The 26590-nt window shown below is 37.6% G+C and overlaps 1 protein-coding gene and 1 pseudogene across 4 annotated transcripts in view; one reads left to right on the top strand and one right to left on the bottom strand.

The window, feature by feature from the left end:
- IRAK4 (interleukin 1 receptor associated kinase 4) overlaps window positions 1–14160 on the top strand; it is a 76113-nt gene extending 61953 nt beyond the window's left edge. For 2 of the 4 annotated variants that reach the window (XM_072654286.1, XM_072654287.1), the window contains exons 11-12: window positions 12131–12289; window positions 12406–14160. In XM_072654286.1, coding sequence (XP_072510387.1) covers window positions 12131–12289; window positions 12406–12441 — 195 coding nt within the window. In that variant the 3' untranslated portion in view covers window positions 12442–14160. Of the gene's footprint in view, window positions 1–12130; window positions 12293–12405 lie in introns of those variants that run through there. The other 2 variants (XM_072654288.1, XM_072654289.1) reach the window with 1 other exon arrangement.
- Window positions 14161–14751: 591 nt separating this feature from the next.
- Window positions 14752–24556, bottom strand: LOC140531955 (ATP synthase subunit delta, mitochondrial pseudogene; annotated as a pseudogene).
- Window positions 24557–26590: the final 2034 nt, after the last annotated feature.

Below are 26590 nucleotides of genomic sequence, written 5' to 3'. Positions count from 1 at the left end.
CTTGAGATTTTTTCAAAATAATTCAAAGTTTGAACTCATTATCTTTCTAACAAAAACTCTCTTCTTCCTAACTTCTCAAAGGTGTAGTGATAACAGTCACTCCTAGGTATCATCTTCAGCTTCTCATTGTCTTTAATCCCCCATATCTAATCAGTTTCCATATTCTGTCATTTCTACCCATGTAGCATCCCTTTTCTATATTCCCTTCTGTCCTAACACTGCCTGCACTAACCTGTGTAGGTCCTCATTACCTCAAACCTGGAATATTGTAGTATCCTACTGGTTGGTTTTCCTGCCTCAAGTCTCTCCTCACTCTAGTTCATCCTCTAATTCTATTAAATTGATCTTGCTAAAGCAGAGATCTGGCCATGTCATTCCCTTATTCAGTAAATTTCAGTGCCTCCCTATCTATTCTAGGATCAAACATATAAATTATCTGACTTTTAAAGCCCTTTATAACCTTCAAACTCCTTCAACCTTTTTACTCTCCCCTACCCCCACCCATACTTTGTGTCCCAGTGACATTAGCCTCCTTGCTGTTCCTCAAACACAGCATCCTATCATCTGCCTCTAAGCTTTTTTGCTGACTGTCCCTCATATCTGGAATTCTCTCATACCTCTCTGCCTTCTAACTTCTCTGGTGTCCTTCCAGTTTCACTAAAAATCCCACTTTTTGCAAGAAGCCTTTCCCAGTCCTCCTTAATCTTAAGAGCAGGGGTTTTTTTTCCCTCCCCTCTTTGTATTCCTAGTGTTTAGCACAATGCCTGGCACATAGCAGGTGCTTAATTTATTCTTAACATCTTTTGACTTGACCTTTTTAAAAAACAATAAGTTATTGGTGTCCTGTTTTTTTACATCATTATAGTGATCTTCTTCCTTATTCTACTACCATTCTTTACAAAATGTATTTTAAGACAAAAAAAGAGAAAGAAGAGGTGAAAAAATCAGCACAACTGATAACTAAAATTAAAAAGTCTGAAAACTTGTGTAATGTGCAATGTCTGTGGACCTCCCTCTTTCACAGAGGGGTAGTTTGGGGGAATGTACTTTCATATCTCTTAATTTGAGTCTTGCTTTATCTTTATAATTTTATTACATTCCTTCTTCATGCTTGTGTATGTGGTTGTTCCTTCTGTTTACATTGTCGTATTTATATTGTATGTTGTTTTCTTGACTCTGCTTACTTCACTCTGCATCCCTTCATTTATATCTTTCCATGCTTTGTATTCATCATATACATATGGGGAAGTGGTCAAGTGGGGGAAAAAATCTTCATATCAAATTTATCTGAAAAGGTTTAGTATCTAAGATATATAAATAATTTATGGGGGAAGATGGCAGAGTAGGTCAGAAAACTTTCAGCTCTCCAGATTTCCTCCAGAAAAAAAAAAAGACAAAACATTGCTCACAGTGAATGTGGAGCAGCAGAAATAAACAACAGTTGGGGCAGAACATTGGTCCTCCTGGAACAACTGGAGAAGATCCAAAGAAAGATCTTAGGATGGAGGTTTGGCCTGAGTGAAGTGTAAACATCTCTAGGCCAGCTCCACTGAAATAGAAAGAGGCAAACCCTGGGGGCAGCTGGTTTGGGAAGTAGCCTGGACCTTAGTCACAGGAATTTTCACCTCCTAAATAGTGTGGGGATTTGGGAGTCTCAGAAGGGGAATATTGGGGGGGGGGGGCCTTTGCTGACAAGGGACCCCAGGCCCAGCTGTCCTGCTGACATGTGGTCTTGACTCAGAAGGAACCAACACTTGCCTTGTGAGTGCAGAAGCAGTAGGATAGGGACACTGCTGGTGTCCTGCAAGTGTGGGCACTTACAGGAGAGCTGAGTTCTTGGTCTTGGTTCTAGGCTAGAGAAGAAAACTTAAGGTCATTGCTACTGGATTGTTCTCAGGGAGCAAGAGCATTTCCAGCATAGTGTGTTGGGGGACCTAGCTGTGGTTTGGAGGGAGAAAGGAGTGTAGAGGTTGGGTTCAAGACAAAGCTCAAGCTCAAAAAATATCAGTGAGAAGGACATGAGGCCAGAGACACCATCCCATATACCCCAGGATTAGAGTAATTATGATAATAAGCTACTAGAAATTTTTAAAAAATTAGCAGGCAAAGGAGAAAGAACCCAACCATAGATAGTTACAATGGGAATAGGGAAGACCAGGGTTTGTCTTTAGAGGAGAATACTGAAGCAAAAAAAAAAAAAAGCCTCTCTACCCCAAAGAGTAATATCAAATGGTCACCTGCCCAAAAAGAATTCATTGAAGAACTCAAAAAAGACTTTCAAAATCAAATAAAAGAGATTGAGGAAAAAATTATTTAAAACTAAGAACAATCCAAGAAAAACAGGAAAAATATGAAAAGAAGGTCAACTAACTGTAAAAGGAGATCCAAAATCATATGGAAGAAAATGACTCCTTGAAAATTAGAATTGGGCAAGGGAAAGACAGTGAAGTTATAAAAGATAAAGAATAAAACAAAGTATAAAGAATAAAAAAAGAGAATGTGAAACATCTTATAAGAAAAACAACTTATCTGGAGAACAGATCAAGAAAACATAAGAATAACCTGACTGCCTAAAGCTGTGATCAGAAAAAGAATCTTGACATAATAATACAAGAAATAATTGAAGAATTGTCCTGAAGCATTAGAACAAGAGGGGATACTTGAAGGAAAACCTACAAGAATATCAAAGCCAAAATCTGAAACCCCCAGGTCAAGGACAAAATATTACAAGCAATAAGAAAAAAACAGTTCAAATATGGTAGAGCCACACTTAGAATTACACAACACTTAGGAGCAATGACACTGAAAGACTGCAGGTCTTGGAACACTATATATCAAAGAGCAAAAGAATTGGAGTTATAGCTGAAAATATCATATCCAGATAAGTTAAATATAATCCTGAATGGAAAAAAAGAAAGATATTCGATGAATTGACAAACTTTTAAGATTATATTGCAAAAAGACCAGAACTAAATAGAAAATTTGACGTATAAGATCCAAGAGAAATATAAGGTAAACATCAAATATTAAGTATAAGGGACTGAGTATGGACAAATTGTTTACTTTTTCAATGTGGAGATGTAAACCATATGTAAGATTGTCATTAGTAATTGGGTAGTTCAAAAGAAAGAGTGGGGTAGAGATGAGTGTCATGATTTTAAAAAACAAAATGATGTAGAAAAAGATTAAAAGAGTAATATCTCATATAAATGAGGTGCAAAAAGAACTGATAACAAAAGAATTAGATGGGGGAGAAGGGAAGGTAGTTCTGGAACCCTACTCTCATTAGGAATGGGTTAAAGAGGGAACAATACATGTATATTTAGAAGGATGTAAAAGTCTCCTAAATTCAGGGATTCTTTAAGGGTGAGTAGGTTAAAGAATAGCAGGGCAAGGTAGTGGGTAGAAGTAGAGGAGTGAGGGGAAATAGGAAGAGGGTGAGGAGTATAGTGAGGAAAATAGGAAGGAAGAACATATACAAGTAATTGTAGTTTAGAATATGAATGAGATGAATTTATCCATAAAATGGAAACTGATTAAAAATTTGAATTCAGCAATATGTTGCTTTTAGGAAATGGTATAAAAAAGAGATACACAAAAACATAAAATAAAGGTCAGGAGTAGAATTTACTATGTAAAAAAGCAGGGATAGTAATCATGATCTAAAATCAGATTTAGTCAAAAGAGAAAAATAAGGAAACCACATTTTCAGCCATATTAATAGTTTTAGACTATATAAAATAAGTAGACAGTGTAAAAAAATGAGAGTGTACTTGCCAAAACTGACACAGAAATTCATATGAATATAAACACAAAACAGCTTTTATACAAATTTAGATCCAAATAATTGAAGTAATATTTATTGTTCATGGGTACATAAAGCTAATGTAATAAAAAAATGACAATTTTATCTATGTAATACCATCCCAATTAGATTATTAAAAAAATTATCAGGGGTGGAATCAAGATGGCAATGTAGAAAGACTGACCTGCTCTAGCTCCCCTCCTATGGCCCATAAACTACCTGTAAAAAAATGACTCTAAACAAATTCTAGAGCAGCAGAAGCCACAAAACGACAGAATGAAAGAGATTTCCAGGTCAAGACAGCCTGGAAGGCCAACAGGAAAGGTCTCTTGCACCGAGCTCAGAGTGCAGCCCAGCCTTGGCACACAGCACAGCATGGAAAGGTCTGGAGCAGGCTTCAGGGTGAGGAATCACATGCAGCAGCTGCAGTTCCCAGGTTTCTCTGTGCACAAAACACCAAAGACAGCTTCAAAGGTCATTAAGAAAGCTCTTTCACCTGAGTGAGAGATGAGTGCTGTCTGGCCCAGGTCCCAGAGCTGCAGCATCCACTTTTGGAGCCTTCGACCTAAAGACCTTGGAGGAATAGAGCGACTTATCTGTGTGTCAATTACCCCAGGTGGTCCTGGGGTAAGGAGGAGCACTGGCTTGGTTGAGCTGGTGGAGGCTCTGGAGAGGGAATCGTACTTGCAGATCAAAGAAAGATTGCTTGTGGTTGCTCACAGACCAGGGTGCAGGCCAGGCCCTCTCTCCTAATTGTTCCACCTTGGAGGAACTGAGAACTTACAGGTCCTTAGAGTATACCCTCCACTTCACAAAGGACTCAAAAATCAAGTAGCTGGCTGGGAAAATGCCCCCAAAAAACAGAAAAAAAAATAAACTGCAGAAGGTTACTTTCTTGGTGAACGGGTCTTTTCTTCCATCCTCTGGGATGAGGAAGAATAAACATGCCATCAGAGGAAGACATCAAAGTCAAGGCTTCCACATCCAAAACCTTAAAAAAATATATACAATCATCTCAGGCCATGGAAGAACTCAAAAAGGATTTTGAATATCAAGTAAGAAAGATGGAGAAAAAATTGGGAGGAGAAATGAGAGTGATGCAAGAAAATCATGAAAAGCAAGTCAACAGCTTGCTAAAGGAGACACCAAAAACAATGCTGAAGAAAGTAACACCTTTAAATATAGACTAACCCAAATGGCAAAAGAGGGCCAAAAAGCCAGTGAGGAGAAGAATGCTTTAAAAAGCAGAATTGGCCAAATGGAAAAGGAGGTTCAAAAGCTCACTGAAGAAAATAGTTCTTCAAAAATTAGAGTGGAGCAGATGGAAGCTAATGACTTTATGAGAAACCAAGAAATTGCACAACCAAACCAAAAGAATGACAAAATAGAACACGATGTGAAATATGTCATTGGAAAAACAACTGACCTGGAAATTAGATCCAATAGAGATAATTTAAAAATTTTTGGTCTGCCTGAAAACCATGATCCAAAAAAAGAGCCTAGACATCATCTTCTAAGAAATTATTAAGGAAAAGCTGCCTTGATATTCTGGACCAGAGGGTAAAATAGAAATAATCCACTGATCACCTCCTGAAAGAGATCCTAAAAGGAAAACTCCTAGGAATATTGTAGCCAAATTCCAGAGTTCCCAGGTCAAGGAGAAAAAAATATTATAAGTAGGCAGAAAGAAACAATTCAAGTATGGTAGAAATACAATCAAGATAACAGGATTTAGCAGCTTTGACACTAAGGGATCGAAGGGCTTGGAATATGATATTCTAGAGGTCAAAGGAGCTAGGATTAAACCCAGAATCACCTACCCAACAAAACTGAGTATAATACTAAGGGGAAAAAATGAATTTTCAATGAAAAAGAGGATTTCCAAGCATTCCTGTTGAAAAGACCGGAGCCAAATAGAAAATTTGACTTTCAAATACGAGAATCAAGAGAAACATGAGAAGGTAAACCAAAAGAGAAGCCTTAAGGAACTTATTAAAGTTGAACTGTTTACATTCCTACATAGAAAGATGTTATTTGTAACTCTTGGGATCTTTTTCAGTATTAGGGTAGTGAGAGGAAATACATATATGTGGGTGTGTATGGGTATGTATGTATGTGTATATTATATATGTGTAGGTATATATATGTACATGGGTATATATATTATATATATATATACATATACATATATACACATACATAGACAAGGCACAGGGTGAGCTGAATATGAAGGGAGAATACCTAAAAAAAATTTACTGTTGAATGGAATGGAATGGACTAGGAGTAAGAGAAAGGGAGAGGTAGAATGTAGCAAATCATCTCACATAAAAGAGGGAAAAAAGAGCTTTTACACTGTACTTTTTACATTTTACAATGGAGAGGAAGGGGGGGGGGGGATGAAAGGAAATAATTGAAGCCTCACTCTCACGGAATTTGGCTTAAGGAGGGAATAACACACACTCAATTGGATATGGAAATCTATTTTACCTTGCAGGAAGGCAAGGGGGAAGGGGATAGGAGAGGGAAGATAATAGAAGGGACAGCAAACTGGGGAAAGGGATAATCAGAAGCAAACAATATTGTAGGAGGACAGGTCAAGGGAGAGAATGGAATAAATGAAGGGCAGGATAGGACAGAGGGAAATGTGATTAGTCTTTTACAACATAACTATTATGGAAGTGCTTTGCATCATTACACATGTATGACTCATATTGAATTGCTTGTTTTTTCAGTGAGGGTGGGTAGGGAGGGAGGGAGAGAATATTGAACTCAAAGCTTTAAAAATGAATGTTTAAAATTGTTTTAGCATGCAACTGGAAATTAAGCTATACAGGCAATGAAGTATAGAAATCTATTTTGCCCTACAGGAAAATAGAGAGGAAGGGAGATAGAAGAAGGGTGGGTAATAGAAGGGAGGACTGACTTGAGGAAGGGGTGGATGGGGTGCATGCTGTCCTGGGGTGGGAGGTAGGGAAGAGATGGGGAGAAAATCTTAAATTCAAATTCTTGTGGAAGTGAATGTTAAGAACTGAAAAATAAATTATATGTATAAAAAATTATCTTACTGAGTCAGAAAAAATAATAAACAGGGTTCATTTAGAAGAGCAGAGGGTCAGGAACTTCAAGGAAAGCAGAGGGAAAAGATGTGGAGGAGCTAAATTCAGTAGTATCAGATTTTAAACCATATTATAAGGTGAGAGCAGTGTTGAAGTGTAAAATGGACAATTTTGATTATTTTAAATTAAAAATTTCCTATATAAATGAAACCAGTGCCACTAAGAATAGAGGGAATGCAGAAAATTTGGGGAAAAACCTCTCATAGACAATCTCCAAGATAGAATCTGAGAATGTGATTGGGTGAGAATATTGTTGTGGTGTAGGAAATCATGAGCTGGTGGATTTAGAAAAACAGAAAGACTTAGACTTAGGAAGATGCTATCCTACCTATAGATGACATATGGAATTAAACACTTAAGATCTTACATATATACCTTTGAGTGTACATGTGTGTATGTGTATGTTTATGGATAGCTACGTATGGGTGTGTGTATGTGTGTATGTATGCTTCACCAGATGCCAATTGTCCCCAGGAGTTTCAATGCTTTCCCAGTGCCTTTCTCTCCCCCCTACCTCCTCAACTTTCCTACCCTCCATAGTCTCCCAGGACAAGTAGACTTTTTAGGCACCAAAACCCATAAGCCTCATTCAGTGTAAAGTTCTCATCTCACTTCAGACATAGGAGTATTCATCAGCAGAAACAACTGTCACTTACAAAGTAAGGCCTCCTTCCTTGTCTCCTCTTTTCAATCTTTCCCCTTTCCTCCCACTCCCTTGTAGGGTCTTCTCTTTATGAGCCCATGGAAGTCACCTTCCTCTCATTGCTAGCCCTTGATTTGACCCTGAAACATCACTCACTTCTTTCTATCCCCTCTCCCCTTCTTACTCCCTTTCATGTGCCCTCTTCTATTGTAATGTACTCCCAGAAAAGGAGCCTTCACTGCAGCAGTGCATTGCCAGATTCTGTCCATAATGCCCTCTGTTCACCTTTTCACCAATGCTTCTTCCAGATTTCTGTCTCCCTGACTCCTTGTGTACATTTAGAAAGATGTCTCATATTGATCTTTTTGTTCTCATTCTGCTGCTGCCTGCATTTATTTACTCCTGCATTTCTGTTGTTTGAGATGTTCAAGATGCATATAATCTCTAGAATTCTGGTTTTCTGTCTAAAAATGTTTTAAACTTTTATTTATTATTATGTTTTGACCTGCATGCTTACATTCATATTTGCAAGATAGGTCACCCCTGGACTGCCTCCTGAACTCCAGTGCTCTTCAGAACACATTTTTGCATTCCTTCTCATTTTTTCTAGTGGAAATAGCCTTACGTAAATGTCTTTTCCTTTATATTTGAAGATCTTTCCCCTGATGGCTTGCAGAACTTGTTTCTTCTGAATTGAATTGTTTTTTTTTTCTAGAAGTGATCTGTGGATTCTTTCGATTAGAATTTCTTTTTCTTTGTTGGAGTTAAGGGTTTTTTTTTGTCCTGTCATGTTCTTCTGGGAGACCTGTGATACTTAGGTTGTTTCTATGCATTCTTTCTTCGAGATCTGTATATTTGTTTGCATAGTGAGCATATTTCTTTTAATGTTCATGTTTTTTGCTTCTCTTCTTGCAGATTGTCTTTCACTTCTTGTATTTACAATCCCATTGTATTGTTCTCCCCCCCCCCCTCTCTCTCTCTCTCTCTCTCTCCCCCTCCCTCCCTCCCTCCCTCCCTCTCCCTCTCTCTCTCTCTCTCTCTCTCTCTCTCTCTCTCTCTCTCTCTCTCTCTCTGTCTCTCTCTCTCTCGGTGAGACTTGCTATTGCAGATTGCTTATTATTTTTGCTGTTTAGGATGTAAATTCTACTCTTATAATTTTCATTTCTCTTTAAATCATTCAGAATCAGTATGTTGTGGTTCTATGTTCTCCTCAATTTCCATAGGGTCTTCTGTCTCCTGAAGTGTTGGATCATTTTCCATTGGTATATATTCATAAGAGGTAGCTAGGTGGCATAGTGCATAGAACACTTGGAATCAGGAAGATTCATATTCTTGAGTTCAAATCCAGTTTCAGATACTATTACTAGCTGTGTGACCCTAGGCAAGTCACTACTGTTTGCCTCAGTTTTCTTATCTGTAAAATGAGCTGGAGAAGGAAATGGCAAACCACTCTAGTATCTTAGCAAAGAAAACCCCAAATGGGGTCAGAAGAAGCATTTGATACAGCTGAAAAAGAAATGACTGAACAACAACACCTATTCATAGGTGCCTGAATTCATTTACTGGATCTGGGGGCCATATTTCTGTCTGTGATCTTTGGTACTTTCAATTTTCCTGCCCCCATTTTCCTTATTGTTCACTTCTGAGCCCCTCCCCTCTGACTGTGGTTTCCTTGGAGGCTACATCTTGAAGTATCTCAGCCTCCTCTCACATGGAGTAGCCTGGGTCTCTGCTCCTTCTGACTTAGCTGGTCAGAACTTGTCCCAGCTGAATGCTGTGCTCTTTCTTTCAGGCTTGGTGGGATACTGCACAGCTCACTACATTCAGGGTATCCTGCCCTCATGATCTATCCCATGCTTTCTATTCCTTAGTTCTTTGACACCCACACCCACAGTTCAGAGCCTGGTTTCTCCAGCACCAACAGTTCAGATATACCAGTAGCTCATTGCTTAGCAGCATTGGTATTTCTGGGTTGCAGTCCTTGGCAGACTTTTGCTCCTAAAGGGGCCAAATTTTGACTTTAGACTCCCTTTCAGAAACACAGGAATAATCAGCCTCCTTATTTTATGATCATAGACTATTGGATGGGAACATTTTTCTCCCTTTTTTTCCCTTTTTCATCCAGCTTATCTCTTTTCGTTCCCTCTTCCTCTTCTGTGGTTTGTGCCAACAGCACGTAGACAGTAGAATGCAAAGGGAAAGTCTGGTGCCAAACAGACTTCTTTCTTCCCCATTTCTCCCCTCTCCTCTGTCAGAGAACCTGTGTAGGGAAAGGAGTCAAGCACATAGCTCTAGTGCTATTACTCTGTAAAATCAGATTAATTTTGGAATGAAGTGAGGCATGTATAGGTCATTGAACATTTAAGCAAAAGAGCTTTACTTTGTCCTAATGCAGCAAGGGTGTGCAGCAAAGAGAATTGTATTTACCTTCCACTTTGAAAAAGACTGACTCTTCTTGTCGAAATTCATCAGATCAATAGCCCATTAGTGAATGGCACCTCACATGGTCTTCGGTACCCGCCATGTACCTGGATTCCATGTGACTGGGACTTTATATACCCCTAGATGATTAGTTGGTTGCCTCAGGAAAGTCAGGACCAATCAGGTCCTACAAGCAGTTTTGTCTTCTTTAAGACAGAGCCTCTATATTGTGGGTGGGAGGAAAGAAACTATAGCAGGGAACACAGTACTGTCATAAGGAGCCAGATTCAAAACATATCAGGTAATGGATTCACTGACATAAGTTCCTATCCATGCTTGCAGCTGTGGTTGCTAAGCACTGATACTATGAGCATGATTGTTTGAATGCCATAAATGTAAATTACTGAAAATTATATTCCCCACAAGTAAAAGATAAAGTATATTTCATAAAATTCTATTCATGTTTTATTTTAAAAATATAATTAAAAGACAAAATGCATTTTAGCTTTAATTCTAGCAGTCCAGCTTGAAACCAATAGGATTTCTATTCCTATAGAGGCTAAATAATTCTTCACTTATCTTCAGAACCTTAGAAAATGCTGATAAGAAGTTATAGACAGTAGAATGAAATTTATATATTATTAAAAATGTAATTTACAAAATTTAAATAGTTTTTTAAGACTATATGAAGACATGGCCAATCTCATAGCTAAGGCTAATTCCTCTGCATTTCCAAGTGATCCGATTCCATCCCATTTCTCCTGCCACCCTTACTCTCATTAATCTTTATTTTTTTTTTCCTGTCTCCCAATTGTTTCCCTACCCGCTATAAACATGCCTATGTCTCCTTACTGTGGCCATGTATAGCTGGTGCCTCCACTTCCTCATCTCTTATGCTCCCTCTGACCTCATGAACTCTCTCTGGCTTCTCACCTCATCATTCAACTGAAGCTAGTCTATCTCAGTTACCTTTTCTCAGTCCTCATCCTTCTTGACTTCTCTTCGACCTTTAACATTGTCCATCACTCTTCTGATGGTTATTTTTTTTGTGTGTGTGGCACTATTCTGTCCTGTTTCTTCTACCTGTCTGACTACTTTTCAGTTTCCTTTACTTAATCTTCATCCAGCTCACACCCACTAACTGTGGGCGTGCCACAGTGTTACCTCCTGGGCCTTTTTCTCTTCTTCCTCTGCACTATTTCATTTGGTGATCTCATCAACTCCCATAGATTCAAATAGCATTTATGTTGATGACTCATATCTGTATATCCAGCCCTAACCTTTTGGCTAACCTCCAATCTTGCATCTTAAACTGAGTTTTAGACACCTTGAACTGAAATTTCCAATAGACATATTAAATTCAATATGTCTGAATCTGAACTCTTCTTTTCTCCTAATCCCTCCCATTTTTCTGACTTTCCTGTAACCGTGGAGGGCCATCACCATCCATCCAGACATCACATTGTCACTTCTTCCCTGGACAAGTAGAGTTAGACTATCCGCCTCAAATTTCTCTTAGTCTGTCCACCACTCATCTATCATATTGATGTTCCTAAGATCATGTCACTCCCTAGTCAGTAAATTCTAGAGGTTATCACTTCTAGGAAGTAATAGGAAATATGAAATGTCTTGTCTTCATAATCCTTACACTCCAACAGATCCATTTACTTCTTTGCACATACTCTTCCATCCAGTGACACTGGCCTCCTTGCTATACTTCTCACAACATCTACCTACTCCTGGCATTTTCACTGCCTGTCCCCTATGCCTGGAATTCTCTCCCTTCTTATCTCTGCCTCCTGACTTCATTGGTTTCCTTTAAGTACCCCCTAAAATCCCACCTCTACAGGAACCTTTTCCCCATTTCACTTAGTACTAGTGCCTTCTGTCTGTTCATTGTCTCCAATTTATCCTGTATATAGTTAGTATGTAGATAATTGTTTGCATGTTGTCTCCCTTATTAGACTATGAGGCCTTGAGATCAGGAACTGTCTTCTGTTTTTCTTTCTATCTCCATCACTTAGTACAGTGTCTGGCACACAGTAGATGTTTAATAAATGATTGTTAACTTATTGACTCTGCATTTTAGAGTTCTTTCCCTCTTTATTGGAGATTTTTAACTAAATTTTATTACTAATTTCAAAGCTGGATATCAGAGAGGAAATCGAAGATGAAGAAAAGCGTGTTGAAGATTATATTGATGCAAAAATGAAGGATGTGGATCCTACTTCTGTTGAAAATATGTATTCTATTGCTAGTCTTTGTCTTCATGAAAAGAAAAATAAGAGACCAGATATTGAGATGGTATTTTGATTTTTTTGTTTTCTATTATATGAAAATCTGTGTGTTAAGCGTGTGTTCCATCTATATACACATATTGTGAATTTAACTCCTCAATTTATTTCATTTTATTTTTGCAGGTAAAACAGCATCTCCAAGAGATGACATCATCCTGATTTCCTAAGATTTTATTAAGATACCTTCTAAATTAATTTTGGAGATTGACTCCCAGGTTTGTTGGTCCAGAAAAGAAAAATTTTAATATATAAGGCTTTGGAACCTCATCACTCTGCATCATAACCTGCATTTTTCAGTTTTAACTTATTTTAAATTTGCCTTGCTTTATAATCTGGCTTAGTTTTTGTCAGACTATGAGCTTATACCAACTTGCATAGCTCTCTTTAGGAACAATTTTATTCACCTAATGTAGTTGAATATTTATAGGATGACATTTATAGATGTTTTACCATAATGCACCAGTAGCTCAAAAGGATCCCTAATTTTACAGTATTTCTTCCTTCTGCTATATAGGATACAAGTTGATTAGATCTTTTTTACTATAGTAAATATGATGCAAGAAATAACTTCAATCATTTTATTCTATATTTAGCATATAATGATTAATTTTTAAAGCTGTTGTGATATAAATTAAGGTAAACTGAGGCACAGAGTTCCCAGCACATTCAGTTTATTGGTAAGAGTAGCAATTATCAGTAAAAGGCAGCTAGACACCTCAGTCAAAAGACCGTGAGGTAAGGCTTACTAGCCTTCATATCGTTAAGGGAAATACAAGAGAACAAAGAACAGGAAGCATGAAATTATGGTTACAGAATCTGAAGTATCATAGATGATGGAAAAACAATATAATTGGATGGAAGGCAGGAATGCAGGACTAACAGCAGCCCCTTCTTCCATCTTGTTGCTATGGAAAGCTCATTGCTGGTATCCACCTGCATGAATAACAAAGCAGTCCTGAGTTTCATGAAGGATAGGCAGCATTGTACAGATGATAGACTTCCTGGCGCCCATCTGTATCTTTGCAAGCATATTTCGCTTAATTGTACATCAGCAGTAAGATGTGTAGAGATAATGTATTTCTTTGAATTAAGGTGATTTATGGGACAATTTAGCTCAGAGAGGACAGCTGAACTGAACTTAATTCAGAGAAAAAGAAACATTGCTTAGGCAATTTTACAACATACAGGGGGAAATACAGAATAGAATCAATTACAAAATGGAATCATAATCAATTTGATTTTCTCACTTTGAATTGATTCAGCCATTCTGGAAAGCAGTTTGGAATTATGCTAAGAAAGTAACCCAGAGATCTGACTGCTAGGCATACACCCTGGGTAGGTTAAAAGACAAGATGTGAGATTTCATAGATGCCAAAATAAGCATAGCAGCACTTTTTATGGTAGGAAAAAACTAATTCCCATTCACTGGGGGATTACTGAACAAATTTTGATCTGAAATGTTGTACCGTGCAGGAAGAAACAAATATAAAGAATTGATAGGCGTGGGAAGATATGAGAAATAATGCAGTGAAAAATAGAACCAAGAAAACATTACTTACAATGACTACAATGAAACAAAAACAAAGCACAAAGGCCACAAAAATGAATACTGTGTAATTATAATGAAAACTTGCCTCCACAAAAGATATGAGAAAATACACCTCCCTTTTTTTGCAGCAGTGAAAACAGATATGATGGATGTAGAGGATTGCTCACAATGTCATACTTGGTATCAGTTTGTTTTGCTGAAATGCTTCTTTTTAATATTTTTTTGTTACAAGAGAAAATTCTCAGAAGAGGGGGGAGGAAGAGGGTAATAATTGTAAATGAAAGTGATTTAAAAACAAAATATATCAATAAAAATTAATTTTAAAAACATTATTTTGTTGATTAAAATTACTTAAAAGGTATTTCATCATCTGTTGAATAGGAGTAGTCTAGAAACATGTTTACATAGGCATGCTTAGGTTCTGTCATATCCTTTCAGTAGCATAGTCAGACAAGAATATGGCCAGACCTAGATTGGCATAAAGGAGAAATGCTTTGTACATTTTTCAGGTTGAAGCATTTTTAAAATAACTTGATCTTAGAGAGTAAAATATTCAGTCATTCAGATTACTTTTTTAATATCAAGTATTCAAGGAGAAAACATTTTTTAGTTAAAGTGAAATTATAATTTAGCCTAGAATTAGAATCCTCAGGAGAACAGCCAGCTGTTTTGAAATAGAAAATGACTATCAAATGATAGTGATCTTAAAATAAAATTCAATATAAATTTATTCCCCCAAATAAGCTTTATAAAGTAACTTATCTAATGGTTCTGTTTACTGTCTATAAGTAGAAATCAAACCATCTTGAAATACATAGTAGAAAACTTATTTTAGCTAAAATAATTATACATAGTATAATTTTGTGAATATTTTGATGATATTTATGTATTAAACTACATTTTACATATTAAAATGAGGCAAATATTAAACCTCTACCTAATTCTATTAAATTTTTCCAGTAAAGCAACATTATATTAAAAACCATTCTAAATTGTTATGTCCGCATTCAACATATGTATATTTACTGATAAATATACATATATTGTACTAAAATTATATACATTATAAAGCATACAAATAAATTCAAAGCTAAGACATAGATAAAAGTATTTAAATAGCTTTTATTTTAATATATTAATACTACAAGAAACCCTTTTGCCCCTAGGTAATGTTGATTGTAGTGGACTTGTAAATTTGATTTTTAGTTATTGTTTAGTTAATTTGATCACTCCTACTCTAGTCAGGCAGGTGAGGTTTTTTTGGACAGTTGTTTTTCTGAATTTAGATATTCCCCATTATGTAATAGAAAAACAAAGATGTTTGACTTTTAAATCTTAACTAAATAGAAAACTTTCAGTATAAAATGCATGTCTCTTTCTTCATATGGTATTTTTTAATATATGGTACCATATATCTGTTTTCAGTGTTTAGATATTTTATTGGTGTTTGAGAGTTTGAAGAACAGTAAGATAGTCATGGTAACTAGATCATAAGGTACAGACTTGAAAGGTAGAGTGAAACCAGATTAAATTCTTTGTGGAAAGAGATTGTATCCCCAGAGCTTAACTCTGTTTGGCGCAAAGTAAGTGCTTAATAAATGCCTATTGGGCTCAGATTCTTCCAGCTCAGACTCTGTGTAGTAGCTGAGATCCTATCTGGCCTGCTTGTGAATACAAGAGTTATAAATGCTTAGGCTCCTTAAGAGTCAACCCAGTATGGCAAATCTTTAATAAACTTTGTTTTTCTTTGGCTTTAAGAAGTCTTGAGTTGAATTCATTCAAGCAGGACCTGGCATGTTGGTATTTTGGGGTCCCCAACACCCTTGAACCTCAACATTTACAGTTCCCTGACAGGGAATAACTGCTAATCTCAAGTTCTTCTGCTGAGACTGGAAGACCTAAGAGTACACAGGCAATCATTGGTATCTTATGCTTGCTGAAAGAAAGCTCAGCTCTAATTCATTTGGACAGGACTCTTGTGTCCCTGTTTTGGTGTCCCATCACCTCTAAATCTCAACAGACCCACTGAAGAACTAGAAGGACTTGTGCTAACTTAATGGACCTGCTGTTTTCATGAACTGATGAGGAAACAGAGGCAAACAGGGTTAGGTAACTTGCTCAGTGTCACATAGTCAGTGTCTGAGGCTAGATCTGAATTCACAATGATGAGTCTTCCTGACTCCAGGCCCACGACTCTGTCACTGCACGACCTAGTTGCCTAAAGGGAATTCACACAAGTACATAAGAAGAGGTTACCAGATTTCAGAGACCTGGAATGACATGTATGAACTGATGCAAAGTGAAATGAGTAGAACCAGTAGAACATGTATACAATAACAGCAACATTATGTGATGATCAGCTAAGAATACTTAAACTCTTCTCAGCGATACAATGATGCAAGACAATTACAAAGGATTCATGACAGAAAATGCTGTCCACATCCACATAAAGTACTTAGGGAGTCTGAATACTTCAGGTTTTGGGGTTTTTTTGCTTTTTGTTCTGTTTCTTCTTTCACAACATGACTAATATGGAAATGATTGCGTACATAAATCTATATCGAATGGCTTATTGTTTTAGGAAGAAGGGAAGGAAGAAAAATTTGGTATTCAAATTTTGTAAAACTTGATGTTAAAAATTGCTTTTACATATAACTGGAAAAAAATTAACAAAAGAGCATACTAGATAAGTGATCATAACAAGGTGAAAAAAAAGTCTTTAAGAGAAGATATACAAATTACTCTCAACCATGTGAAAAATGCTTCTTGTATGCTGAGCTCAACCCAACATATTAGAAGCCTTCCTTATTTTCTTCTGGCATTGGGAGTGTACCAGTGGATCATTCACTTACTAAGAGAATAGTCCTATCATTTCCAAGTCGTGGTTTAAAATATTGAAAGAGCAAAAGCAAGAGTAAGATTTTTTAAGGGACTTGCAAAGAACTATGGGGCAAGATTCAAAGGACCTGGGTTCTAAGTCTGCTTCTGTTAACTCTCTATGTGATGTCATGCAAGTCCCTTCACATCCTTTCCACCCATCCTCCATGTTCAACTTTCTTTATCTGTAAAATAAAAGTATTGGAATAGAAAAAAAAATGCCTGTTGATTGATCTTAGGGGTAAAAGGGAGCCACCAGAATTTATTGAGTAGAGGAGTGACATAGTCAGACCTGTTTTACAAACATCTTTTTGGTAGGTATATGGAGGCTGGATTAGAGTGAGTAATAATTGAGGCAGAGGTACTAATTAGGAGGACATTAACCATGACTAGCATTTATATGGCACCTGCTCTGAGTAGGCACTGTGCCAAGTGTTTTTCCACAGTCTGAAGCCTGCTTTGAAGTCAGATCTTCCTGATTCTAGGTCCAGCACCCTATCCACTGTGCCACCTAAGCTATAGCCCCAGTTGCAGTAGTTTAGGCAAAAAGGAGGTAAGGGTCTGAATGAGGGAGTTGGCTATGTGAATGGAGAAAAGGGCAGATGTAAGAGATGTTATAAAGATAACTCATATAAGATTTGGCAACTTCCTGGTTATGTGGGGTGGATGTAAGTGAAGACAGGTAGAAAAGGAAGTTTTAAATAGGATTTGGTCAATAAGATAATGTAATGAGATCTGAGAAACAGATTGCAGCACAAATATACCAGGTCATAAAAAGGGGGCCAATCAGACTAATTCACCTGACATCACCTAGAATGCAGTCTGTCCTCTGACAGGCTCCTGCTATAGCCAGGAAATTATTTGGAAGGCAGGAAGGCGATGTTTTCCTAACAGAACCTATGCACCTGTTGCCAAGTACCCAAGTAGGGGCTGAGTTATAATTTTCTTGAGCAACCAATGCTAGGTCAAGGTGGTAGGTGGGTTTAGAATTTACACAGCAAGAGGGTGATGATGGGTAAACCTGATAGAAGTTATTCTTGTGTTGGAGAAAAGTCACATGATTGGCCATCTTGGTTATCACGGTTAGATCTAGGCACAACCAATATTTCCACCCCGATTGGTTAATCACAGACCCCTTTTTCATTCCAGGGTCTCCCAAGAGACAGCAGTCCTCACTTTGTAGACCACTGACAGTAATAGGCCCAGGGTTGAACTGTGTCAGAATCCTCCAAATGATTTTTGGTTTTGGTCATAGCATGATAAAGACTATTTGAGGGATTATGAACTATATCACACCATAATTGGTAGTATATTTCTTTCAGATTTTTCCGATATATCCTTAGAATATTTCATAAATTAAGCATACTAAATGCCAAGCAACAACCTTGGAACTAATGATAAATCAGGTTATGATTATAAGAGTTAGCTTAACTTTGATAAATGCTGCTCGTTTAACTGAGTATACATTTTGGTATGTTAACATTTGAGTAAACTATCCTGTCTACTCTGAAAGCATATGTAGATATGTAAAGGACAAAACCAGAAAAGTACATTTTTTTTTTAAAAGCTTCAAATTTTGGAAATTCTTTCTGTTCCTATTCATAATAAAATGTCCTTCACAGCCTATTTTATAGATGAAAAAATAGATTAGTTTTTCATATTTTAAAATTAACAATTTGTCTTCCACAAAATGACTAGTGTGGAAATATTTTATACGATTGCACATGTGTAACATATCGGATTGCTTACCATTTCAGGGAGGGGGGTAAGGGAGATAATTTGAAATAATGAATTTTTTAAAATGTTAAAAATTGTTTTTACATGAAAGTGGAGAAAAACTATTAATAAGTATATTTATGTGTGTATGTGTGTATATATATGTATCTATTATATACGTGCTAGCTTGCTATGTACTTACCTCAGAGCAGAACTGGTGCAGAGCAAGTTCATGTTGGAGCCTATCCTAATAAACCAGTGGGGTATTAGTCATATGTCAGGACTTTAAAGCAGGGCTTCTTAAAATTTTTACCTCATGATCCCTTTCAGCACTTCCTAAACTGAGTCGTGATCCCATATGGAGTCTCGACTCACAGTTTAAGAAGTGCTTCAATTTAAAGGACTTGTCATTTCATCAGTGAAGTATTTCTTTTTAAAAAAGAAATAAGCAAATAAGGTCAAGTGCTGCCCTCAAGGCAAAATGACTACCAGAAAAATTAATGTCAACAAATTAGAGCTGTTCTCTGAGCGTGAACAGTTTGTTGCTAAATTGGAGGGAAAATTGAGCCAACACACAGTTGGCAACAGTAGAGCAGAAAAGGAGTGGGCATCTTTGAGATTTGGTGTACAGCACTGCATTTGCTTATCTGGGTCAGAATACTTGCAAACACCAAGACTTGGTTTGATGAAAATGATGGGAAAATTCAGAAGCTGCTAAATGAAAACTGAGAACTCCACAGGATTTACTAGCAGGATAGTTCATCCATCTCTAAGAAGGCAGCATTTAATTTCATCAAAAATAAAGTACAAGCAAAGCTTATAGAGATGCAAGATTCCTGGCTCAGTAAGAAGGCAGATGGAATTCAGTTTTATGCTGATAGTAACAAAATGAAGTGCTTTTATGATTCCCTGAAAGGTATTTATGGACCAAAAACCTATGGTGCATCACAACTGCTTAGTTCTGATGGAGCCACATTAATTAGTGATAAGGACATGATCCTACAGAGATGAGCTGAACACTTCCATAGTGTTCTCAATAGACCATCATCAAACAATGCTGAGGTCATTTTCAATCCCTCCTTAGATGACCTTCCAGCTGAAGAAGGGTTTTGAGTGCCATTAGGCTCCTTTCATGTGGCAAAACACCTGGTTTTCATTCTATTGCAGCTGAGATTTACAAGGTAGGAGGATCATTGCTCATACAAAAGCTGACTGAAATTTTCCAGGTTATATGGCAAGAGAAGGTTATCTCTCAGGAGTTCAAGGATGCCTCCATTGTTCATCTCTATAAAGCTGAAGGAAATAGATTGTCCTGCGACAATCACAGGGGGGTCTCTCTCTGTTTGCTGGCAAAATTCTTGCTAGAATCCTTAATAGGCTGATCCTTCACTGGGAAGATGGTCATCTACCTAAGAGTCAGTGTGGCTGTCGAAAGAGCTGAGGAACACTTGATATGGTGTTTGCTGCCCGACAGCTCCAGGAGAAATGCCAGGAGTAGAGCAGAGGTCTATACACAACATTTATATATGTGGCCAAGGCCTTTGACGCTGTTAGTTGTGAAGGCTTATGGAAAATTATGTCAAAATTTGGTTGCCCAGAGAAGTTCATCAGTATTGTATGTCAGTTTCATGATGCTATGTTTGCCAGGGTTCTGGATGGACAATGCTCTCATGCCTTCCTGAATATACTTTGGAAAGGAAGGACAAAAGAAAATATGAACCAGAGTGGGATAGGGCCACTTGGCTCTTACGAGCTGCCTTTATCATAAATTTTCTTCTGGTTGCAGCCACTCCATATATCCTGGATCCCTAAGACAAACAACAAATTTGGGACAATCCACCTTGGTTGGGAAAGTGGGCCCTGGGTTAAAAGGGATGACAGTCACAGGACACTGAATTATAGTGATGCAGATACAAACAGTGCCCTAAGGGTTAAAAATAAGGGTTGCTTTGCTAACTTTGTGAAGTCTTGTATTCTGTAACTTGAAGGCTCCCTAAAGTCCTTTTCGCCCTCATCTTGAACCTGTACCAAAAGAATTGGTTTTGTCTCCCTTATCCTGTGTTCCCCAGGTCCTTTAATTTTTTAAACTGTATCCTTCTGCCTTATCCTTAAAATCTCAAACCATAAAGAATTCCCTTTGTCTCCCTCATCCTACCATGTCTTTAATCTCCATAAAACTACATCATCATTCTGAAACCTCTGTATAAGCGTAATTTCCCTAAATATCAGTCTCACTTAGCTTTCTTTTGCTAAGGCGGCCTGTGATGTTTTTTTCTTTTTCCAGAAGCCTTGTGGTTTTTAATCTGGGGGTGGGAGGGCAGGGGGGTAAGCAGGAAGGGGGATTGGGGGGTAGGTATCCTTCCTTCCTGGCTATTTCCTGGTGTCCTCAACTCAGTGTGATTGCCATGGAGCAGAACGGTCACACCAAGGCTTTGGCTTCCCAGCTCATGATTCCAGCGCTTTCATGATAGCTTCGTTGGCTTCTATCCGGATCTGAACCTCAGCCCAGGCTGCCTCGTCTGATGCCCCTGATATCTGAGTGTGCCTTTTCCAGGTTGGATCTGGCAGCCACCAGATGCAGCATGTCCAGAGCCACGGCTTCTTCTGCCAGCAGCTGCACCGAGGAACCAGCATTCACTGTGACAGAACCACTGCTAACAAAATACTTGGTGGTGGTGTCATCCTCAGCATGCACAGTCACCACGCCGAGCTCCAGAACCTGCAGGGTGGGGACTTGGGCAGCGAGCATCCCAAAGGCTCCACTCTGTTTTGGGACATCCACCTGCTTCACGTTGGCCTCGTTGGAATACACCTGCGTCGGGGAGGCGAAGGTGAAGGACATCTGGCCTGGCGGTGGCAGGGGCCAAGGTGGCCTCGGCGTAGATGCGGGCTGGAGGTGCTGGGAGCCGGGCTTGGTGGGCAGCATGGTGGCGACGGCGGCAGAGGACACAGGCCGGTATGGAGAGAAGGGGTACCTATGTTTTTTCACATAAAATTAAAAGGTTCTACTGGTTAAAAGAGGTCTAAGTCAATTCTTTCTCACCTGAACCAGCTCTCCCAACTGCAAACCTCATCAGTAGCAGTCCGAGGTGCTGGGTGAGAGAGCAGCCCAGTTCAAAAAGCACTCGCTCACCACTGCCACAGGATATCAACTCCTTCAGCAAATGTCTAGCTACCTCTCTTAGGTTGGTGGGCCCAATCCCAAAGGTTGGAAAATTGATCAGAATCCTGCCTATTCCTCACACTTAGTAGTGATAATATTTGATATAAATTGTGGACTTTAATAAGGGCCAAAGTTTGAATTAAGAAGAGTCTGGACCTAATAGTCTCTTTTGTTATTGTAAGTAAACTCAGAGAATGCCTTTTGGAGTCAGGAAACAAATAGGGCTGACTTAGTAACTTCCCCAGGAGACTCTTTTCCTGGCATCTTAGTCATAAGGAAAAATACATGTCCTGGGTTGTAATTTCAATTGAAACTTTGTTAAAGGTACCCTTTCCTATGTCAGCAGGATATCTGTCATCAGAGTGGTGGGAATTTCTCCTTATCTTATGTCACAGAGACATATGGTATAGAAACGAAATTCACATAGCTTGGGATTATAAAACCAATTGCCACTACTTTGTTAATTATCTTACTAAATTTACAATTTGTTCAGCTAAGAGAATTCCTTTCTCACAGTAAAATGTATATAAGCCAGAAGATTTCTGTACCAGGCAGTCAGAATATTTACCTGACTCCATAATGCATTATGTTACCATTTTCTTTAATAGGGAATTGATTAATTAAATCATAAAATGTATGTATTTAGCCTGTTGCCTTTTCTTTAACCAAGGTCAGCAGTAGCAAATGATCTCTAAATGGATAGAACCATTGAAAGTAAAAGCAAAACCCCATGATAAACTCGTATATTCCAACAGGGCAGACTGAAGCCTGAAAATAAGATGAATGGCAAGTATAGAAAAACAGAAAGCAGTTCAAACACCTATAATTCCAAGTATCAGGCATGTTCTTGTAGGACTGTATGGTTTGATTTCCACCAGCCTTCTCTACACTGATACAATAAACCAGCAAACATTTATTTTGTCCCTATGCTGTGGTAGGTCTGTGAAATGGATATACTAATGTGAAAAATTGAATATTTCAAACAGCTAAACAAGTGCAAATACAAGTAGAGCAGTATGCAAATTAACTGAGTACTTCAACAATAAATCTTACAACTTTTAAAAATCTTTTAAAAAAGCTCAACATGCAAAATATCCTTTCCATTTATTTTAGGACACAGAATTCATAGGATTTTAATATTAATTCTTCATGATGAAGTACATTTCTCCAAGTCTAGGCTTTATCATATCCTACAGGTTTTCAATGGAGTTTAAATCAGGTTAACTCTCAGGCCACTAAATCTTGTTTATTTACATCTCTCGAGGAAATTCCTTAACATGTGTCATGGTATGAACTTGCTTTTGCAGTATTCCATCTCCATATGGGAATTTCTCTAATTACAGAACAATTATGCTTCCAATTATAGTTATCAGAGCTCATCCTATCCTCGAGGACAAGACTTCCAGGATCACCATCTGTCATTTATTAGGCTCCTACTATGTTCCAGTAATAAAGCACTGAGGATACAGAGGTAAGATGGTGTTTCCCCTCAAGGAATTCATACACTAAGGGGGAAGACAACAACCAGATAGGTACAAACAAGCTATACACAGAGTAAGTAGGAAATAAGAATAAGAAAGGAATCAGGATAACACAAGATCTAGCAGCTTCTACATGAAGGGATCGAAGGGCGTGGAATGTGATATTCCAGAAGTCAAAGGAACTAGGACTAAAACCAAGAATCACCTACCCAGCAAAACTGAGTATAATACTTCAGGGGAAAAAATGGTCTTTCAATGAAATAGAGGACTTTCAAGCATTCTTGATGAAATGATCAGAGCTGAAAAGAAAATTTGACTTTCAAACACAAGAATGAAGAGAAGCATGAAAAGGTAAACAGCAAAGAGAAGTCATAAAGGACTTTACTAAAGTTGAACTGTTTACATTCCTACATGGAAAGACAATATTTGTAACTCTTGAAAATTTTCAGTATCTGGGTAGTGGGTGGGATTACACATACACACACACACACACACACACACACACAGCACAGAGTGAGTTGAATAGGATGGGATTGTATCTTAAAAAAATAGAATTTAGCAGTGAGAGAGAAATATATTGGGAGGAGAAAGGGAGAAATGGAATGGGGCAAATTATCTCTCATAAGAGAGGCAAGCAAAAGACTTTTTAGTGGAGGGAAAAAGAGGGGAGGTGAGAGAAAAATATGAAGTTTACTCTCATCACATTCCACTAAACGAAGGAATAAAATGCACACTGATTTTGGTATGAAAACCTATCTTACAATACAGGAAAGTGGGGGAGAAGGGGATAAGCAGGGTGGGGGGGATGATGGGAGGGCAATGGGAGGAGGGAGCAATTTGAAGTCAACACTCTTGGGGAGGGACAGGATCAAAAGAGAGAACAGAAGCAATGGGGGGCAGGATAGGATGGAGGGAAATATAGTTAGTCTAACACAACATGACTATTATGGAAGTCATTTGCAAAACTACACAACTATGGAGTATAGTGAATTGCTTGCCTTCCAAAGGGAATGGGTGGGGAGGGAGGGATGAAGAGAAGTTGGAACTCAAAGTTTTAGGAATAACTGTCGAGTTTTGTTCTTGCTACTAGGAAATAAATACAGGTAAAAGGGTATAGAAAGTTATCTGGCCCTACAGGACAAAAGAGAAGATGGGGAGAAGGGAAGGAAGGGATGATAGAAAAGAGGGCAGATTGGTGATAGGGGCAATTAGAATGCTCGGTGTTTTGGGGTGGGGGGAGGGGAGAAATGGGGAGAAAATTTGGAACCCAAAATTGTGAAAATGAATGTTAAAAGCTGAATAAATAAATTTAAAATGAAAAAAAAAAGAATAAGAAAGGAAAGGTACTAGAATAAAGAAGAGTTGGGAAAGGCTTTCTGTGGAAGATAAGATGTCCTTTCATATTTTCTAATTATTTTGATTTTCAAGTTACTGGTTTATGCTTACAAGTTCAATTTTCCCTTCAAGAACATGTTTGTTGTCAGTCATGGTTAAACTATAAGGATGACTACTGAACACAGAGGGATTTTTGACATGGGCTCTGTGATGAGTATACTATGCTAGAACTTCCCTTCTTTATAGGGGTGCAGGACAATGGAGTTATGTAACAACCAGCCATTTAGAAGGATTTCTGAGGCTCAGAACTGCTTAACATACCAGGGATACCTTCTGAGTAAACTCTGGTGAATTTGGTGATGCCTGTAAGTTGTGAGAAACCATAGAACCACCCTTAATCAGCTCAGGGGCAAATGAGCAGAAGCTACAGACTAGAGACCTTGCTCAGGACTTTACAGTACTATGCATCCTTTAACATTAACTTTAACTTTCATTTCATGATAGTTTATTATCATGGGATAGTATTTAATATGCCTGCATTTTAGTACATTTTATGACCTGCATTGTTATCATTTTTGTATATGCCTTTGTTATATAGGCTAAATTAAGTAGGTAGGTAGGGACAAAATCCACTTTATGTAGAGGTTTGCCAAATGGTCCATTTATAGAGCGAGAACTGCCTGTAGTTGTTTGCATGTTGTCTCCTCATCAGACTGTGAGATCTTGTAGACTTTTACTTTTGTATTCTCAAAGCTTAGCACAGTGCCCGGTACATAGCAGACATTAAGTAAATATTTACTGACTGACTTACACCTGTTTTTTAACCAGCATCAAATTATTTTGATGGGTACAGCTTTAATATGGTCTGAGGTCTGATATTTCTGGGACCTCTTCCTTCCCACTTTTTTATTATTTCCAAAAACGTCTTTTTTTTAGTTTAATAAAGTAATCCTTTGATAGTTTTATTGGTGGTGTACCTTGAATAACTTAATTTAGGTAGTACTGTCATTATTATATTGGCTCAACCTACTCATATGCAATGAACACTTCTCCAGTTATTTAGGTGGGCTTTTATTTCTGTAAAGGGTTTTGCAGTCACCTTTAGATAGTTCCCATGTTTCTTGATAGGCAAAATCAAGTATCTTATACATTTTGTAGTTATTTTAAATGACAATTTTTCTTTCTGATGATTTTTGTTGGTAATATACATAAATGCTGATGACTTACATGGATTCATTTTATATTCTGCAGCTTGCTTAAGTTATTGTCTCAATTTTCACTTAATTTTTGAGTGTTCTCTAGACAAGTCATCCTGCCATTTGCAAAGGATACTTTTTCCTCTTTGCCTATACTTATTTCTTCCATTTCTTTCTCTTGTCCTGTTGCTGTGCTGTGCATTTCTAGCACTTTGTCAAATAATAATGCTGATAATGGACTTCTGACCTAATTGAAAAGACCTCTAGTTTATTCCCATTGCATATAATATTAGAGGCTCTTTGTTTTAGGTAGGATAGTACTTAGAGTGCTTTTCCACATTTGACAAGTGTACTTTTTTGAATATATTGTCCTAGTTACATAAACCATGGTTTCCCAACATAACAAACCTATTTGTTATGGGACAATTTTCACTATAAAATTGAACTTGTACTCTCTTCAAGCAGATTTAATTAGTAGGACTTTATATATATGTATACATATTTATATATACATATATATACACACATACATACATACACACACATACATATACTTATATACTATATACTATCTTCATATTTATATATAATCTTAAATAAAGCCAGACTTTACAATTAAGATTGAAGCTACACTCTATCTAGTGATCATATTACAGGCATAAAAACTTATGGTACAGGTCAACCAAAAAAGGTTTTTTTAAAGGACTAGTTAAGAACTGTTTTTTATTGGACACACTCAAATAGACCATCTTTTCAAAAAAGCTAAAAAGGGAAGTAGTAAAAAAGAGAAAATCATTTTGTGAAACTGGGGAGGGAGTAGGAAAGTCTACCAGTTTTGCTTATGGATACATTATATAAAATATGCCCCATGTACGACTCATGTTCAGCTAGCAATGCGATTCTTTTCCATAACAGATGAGGAGCCAAAGCAGCTACAGAAAATATCTTTTGACCATGATAACCAATGCTCTTCTGTTACTGTCATACTGCT

Source organism: Notamacropus eugenii, chromosome 3 (genome assembly GCF_028372415.1).
Source record: "Notamacropus eugenii isolate mMacEug1 chromosome 3, mMacEug1.pri_v2, whole genome shotgun sequence".
Lineage (NCBI taxonomy): Eukaryota > Metazoa > Chordata > Mammalia > Diprotodontia > Macropodidae > Notamacropus > Notamacropus eugenii.
Note: the sequence above shows the minus strand (reverse complement) of the source record. Positions and strands in the feature narration are given on the sequence as shown.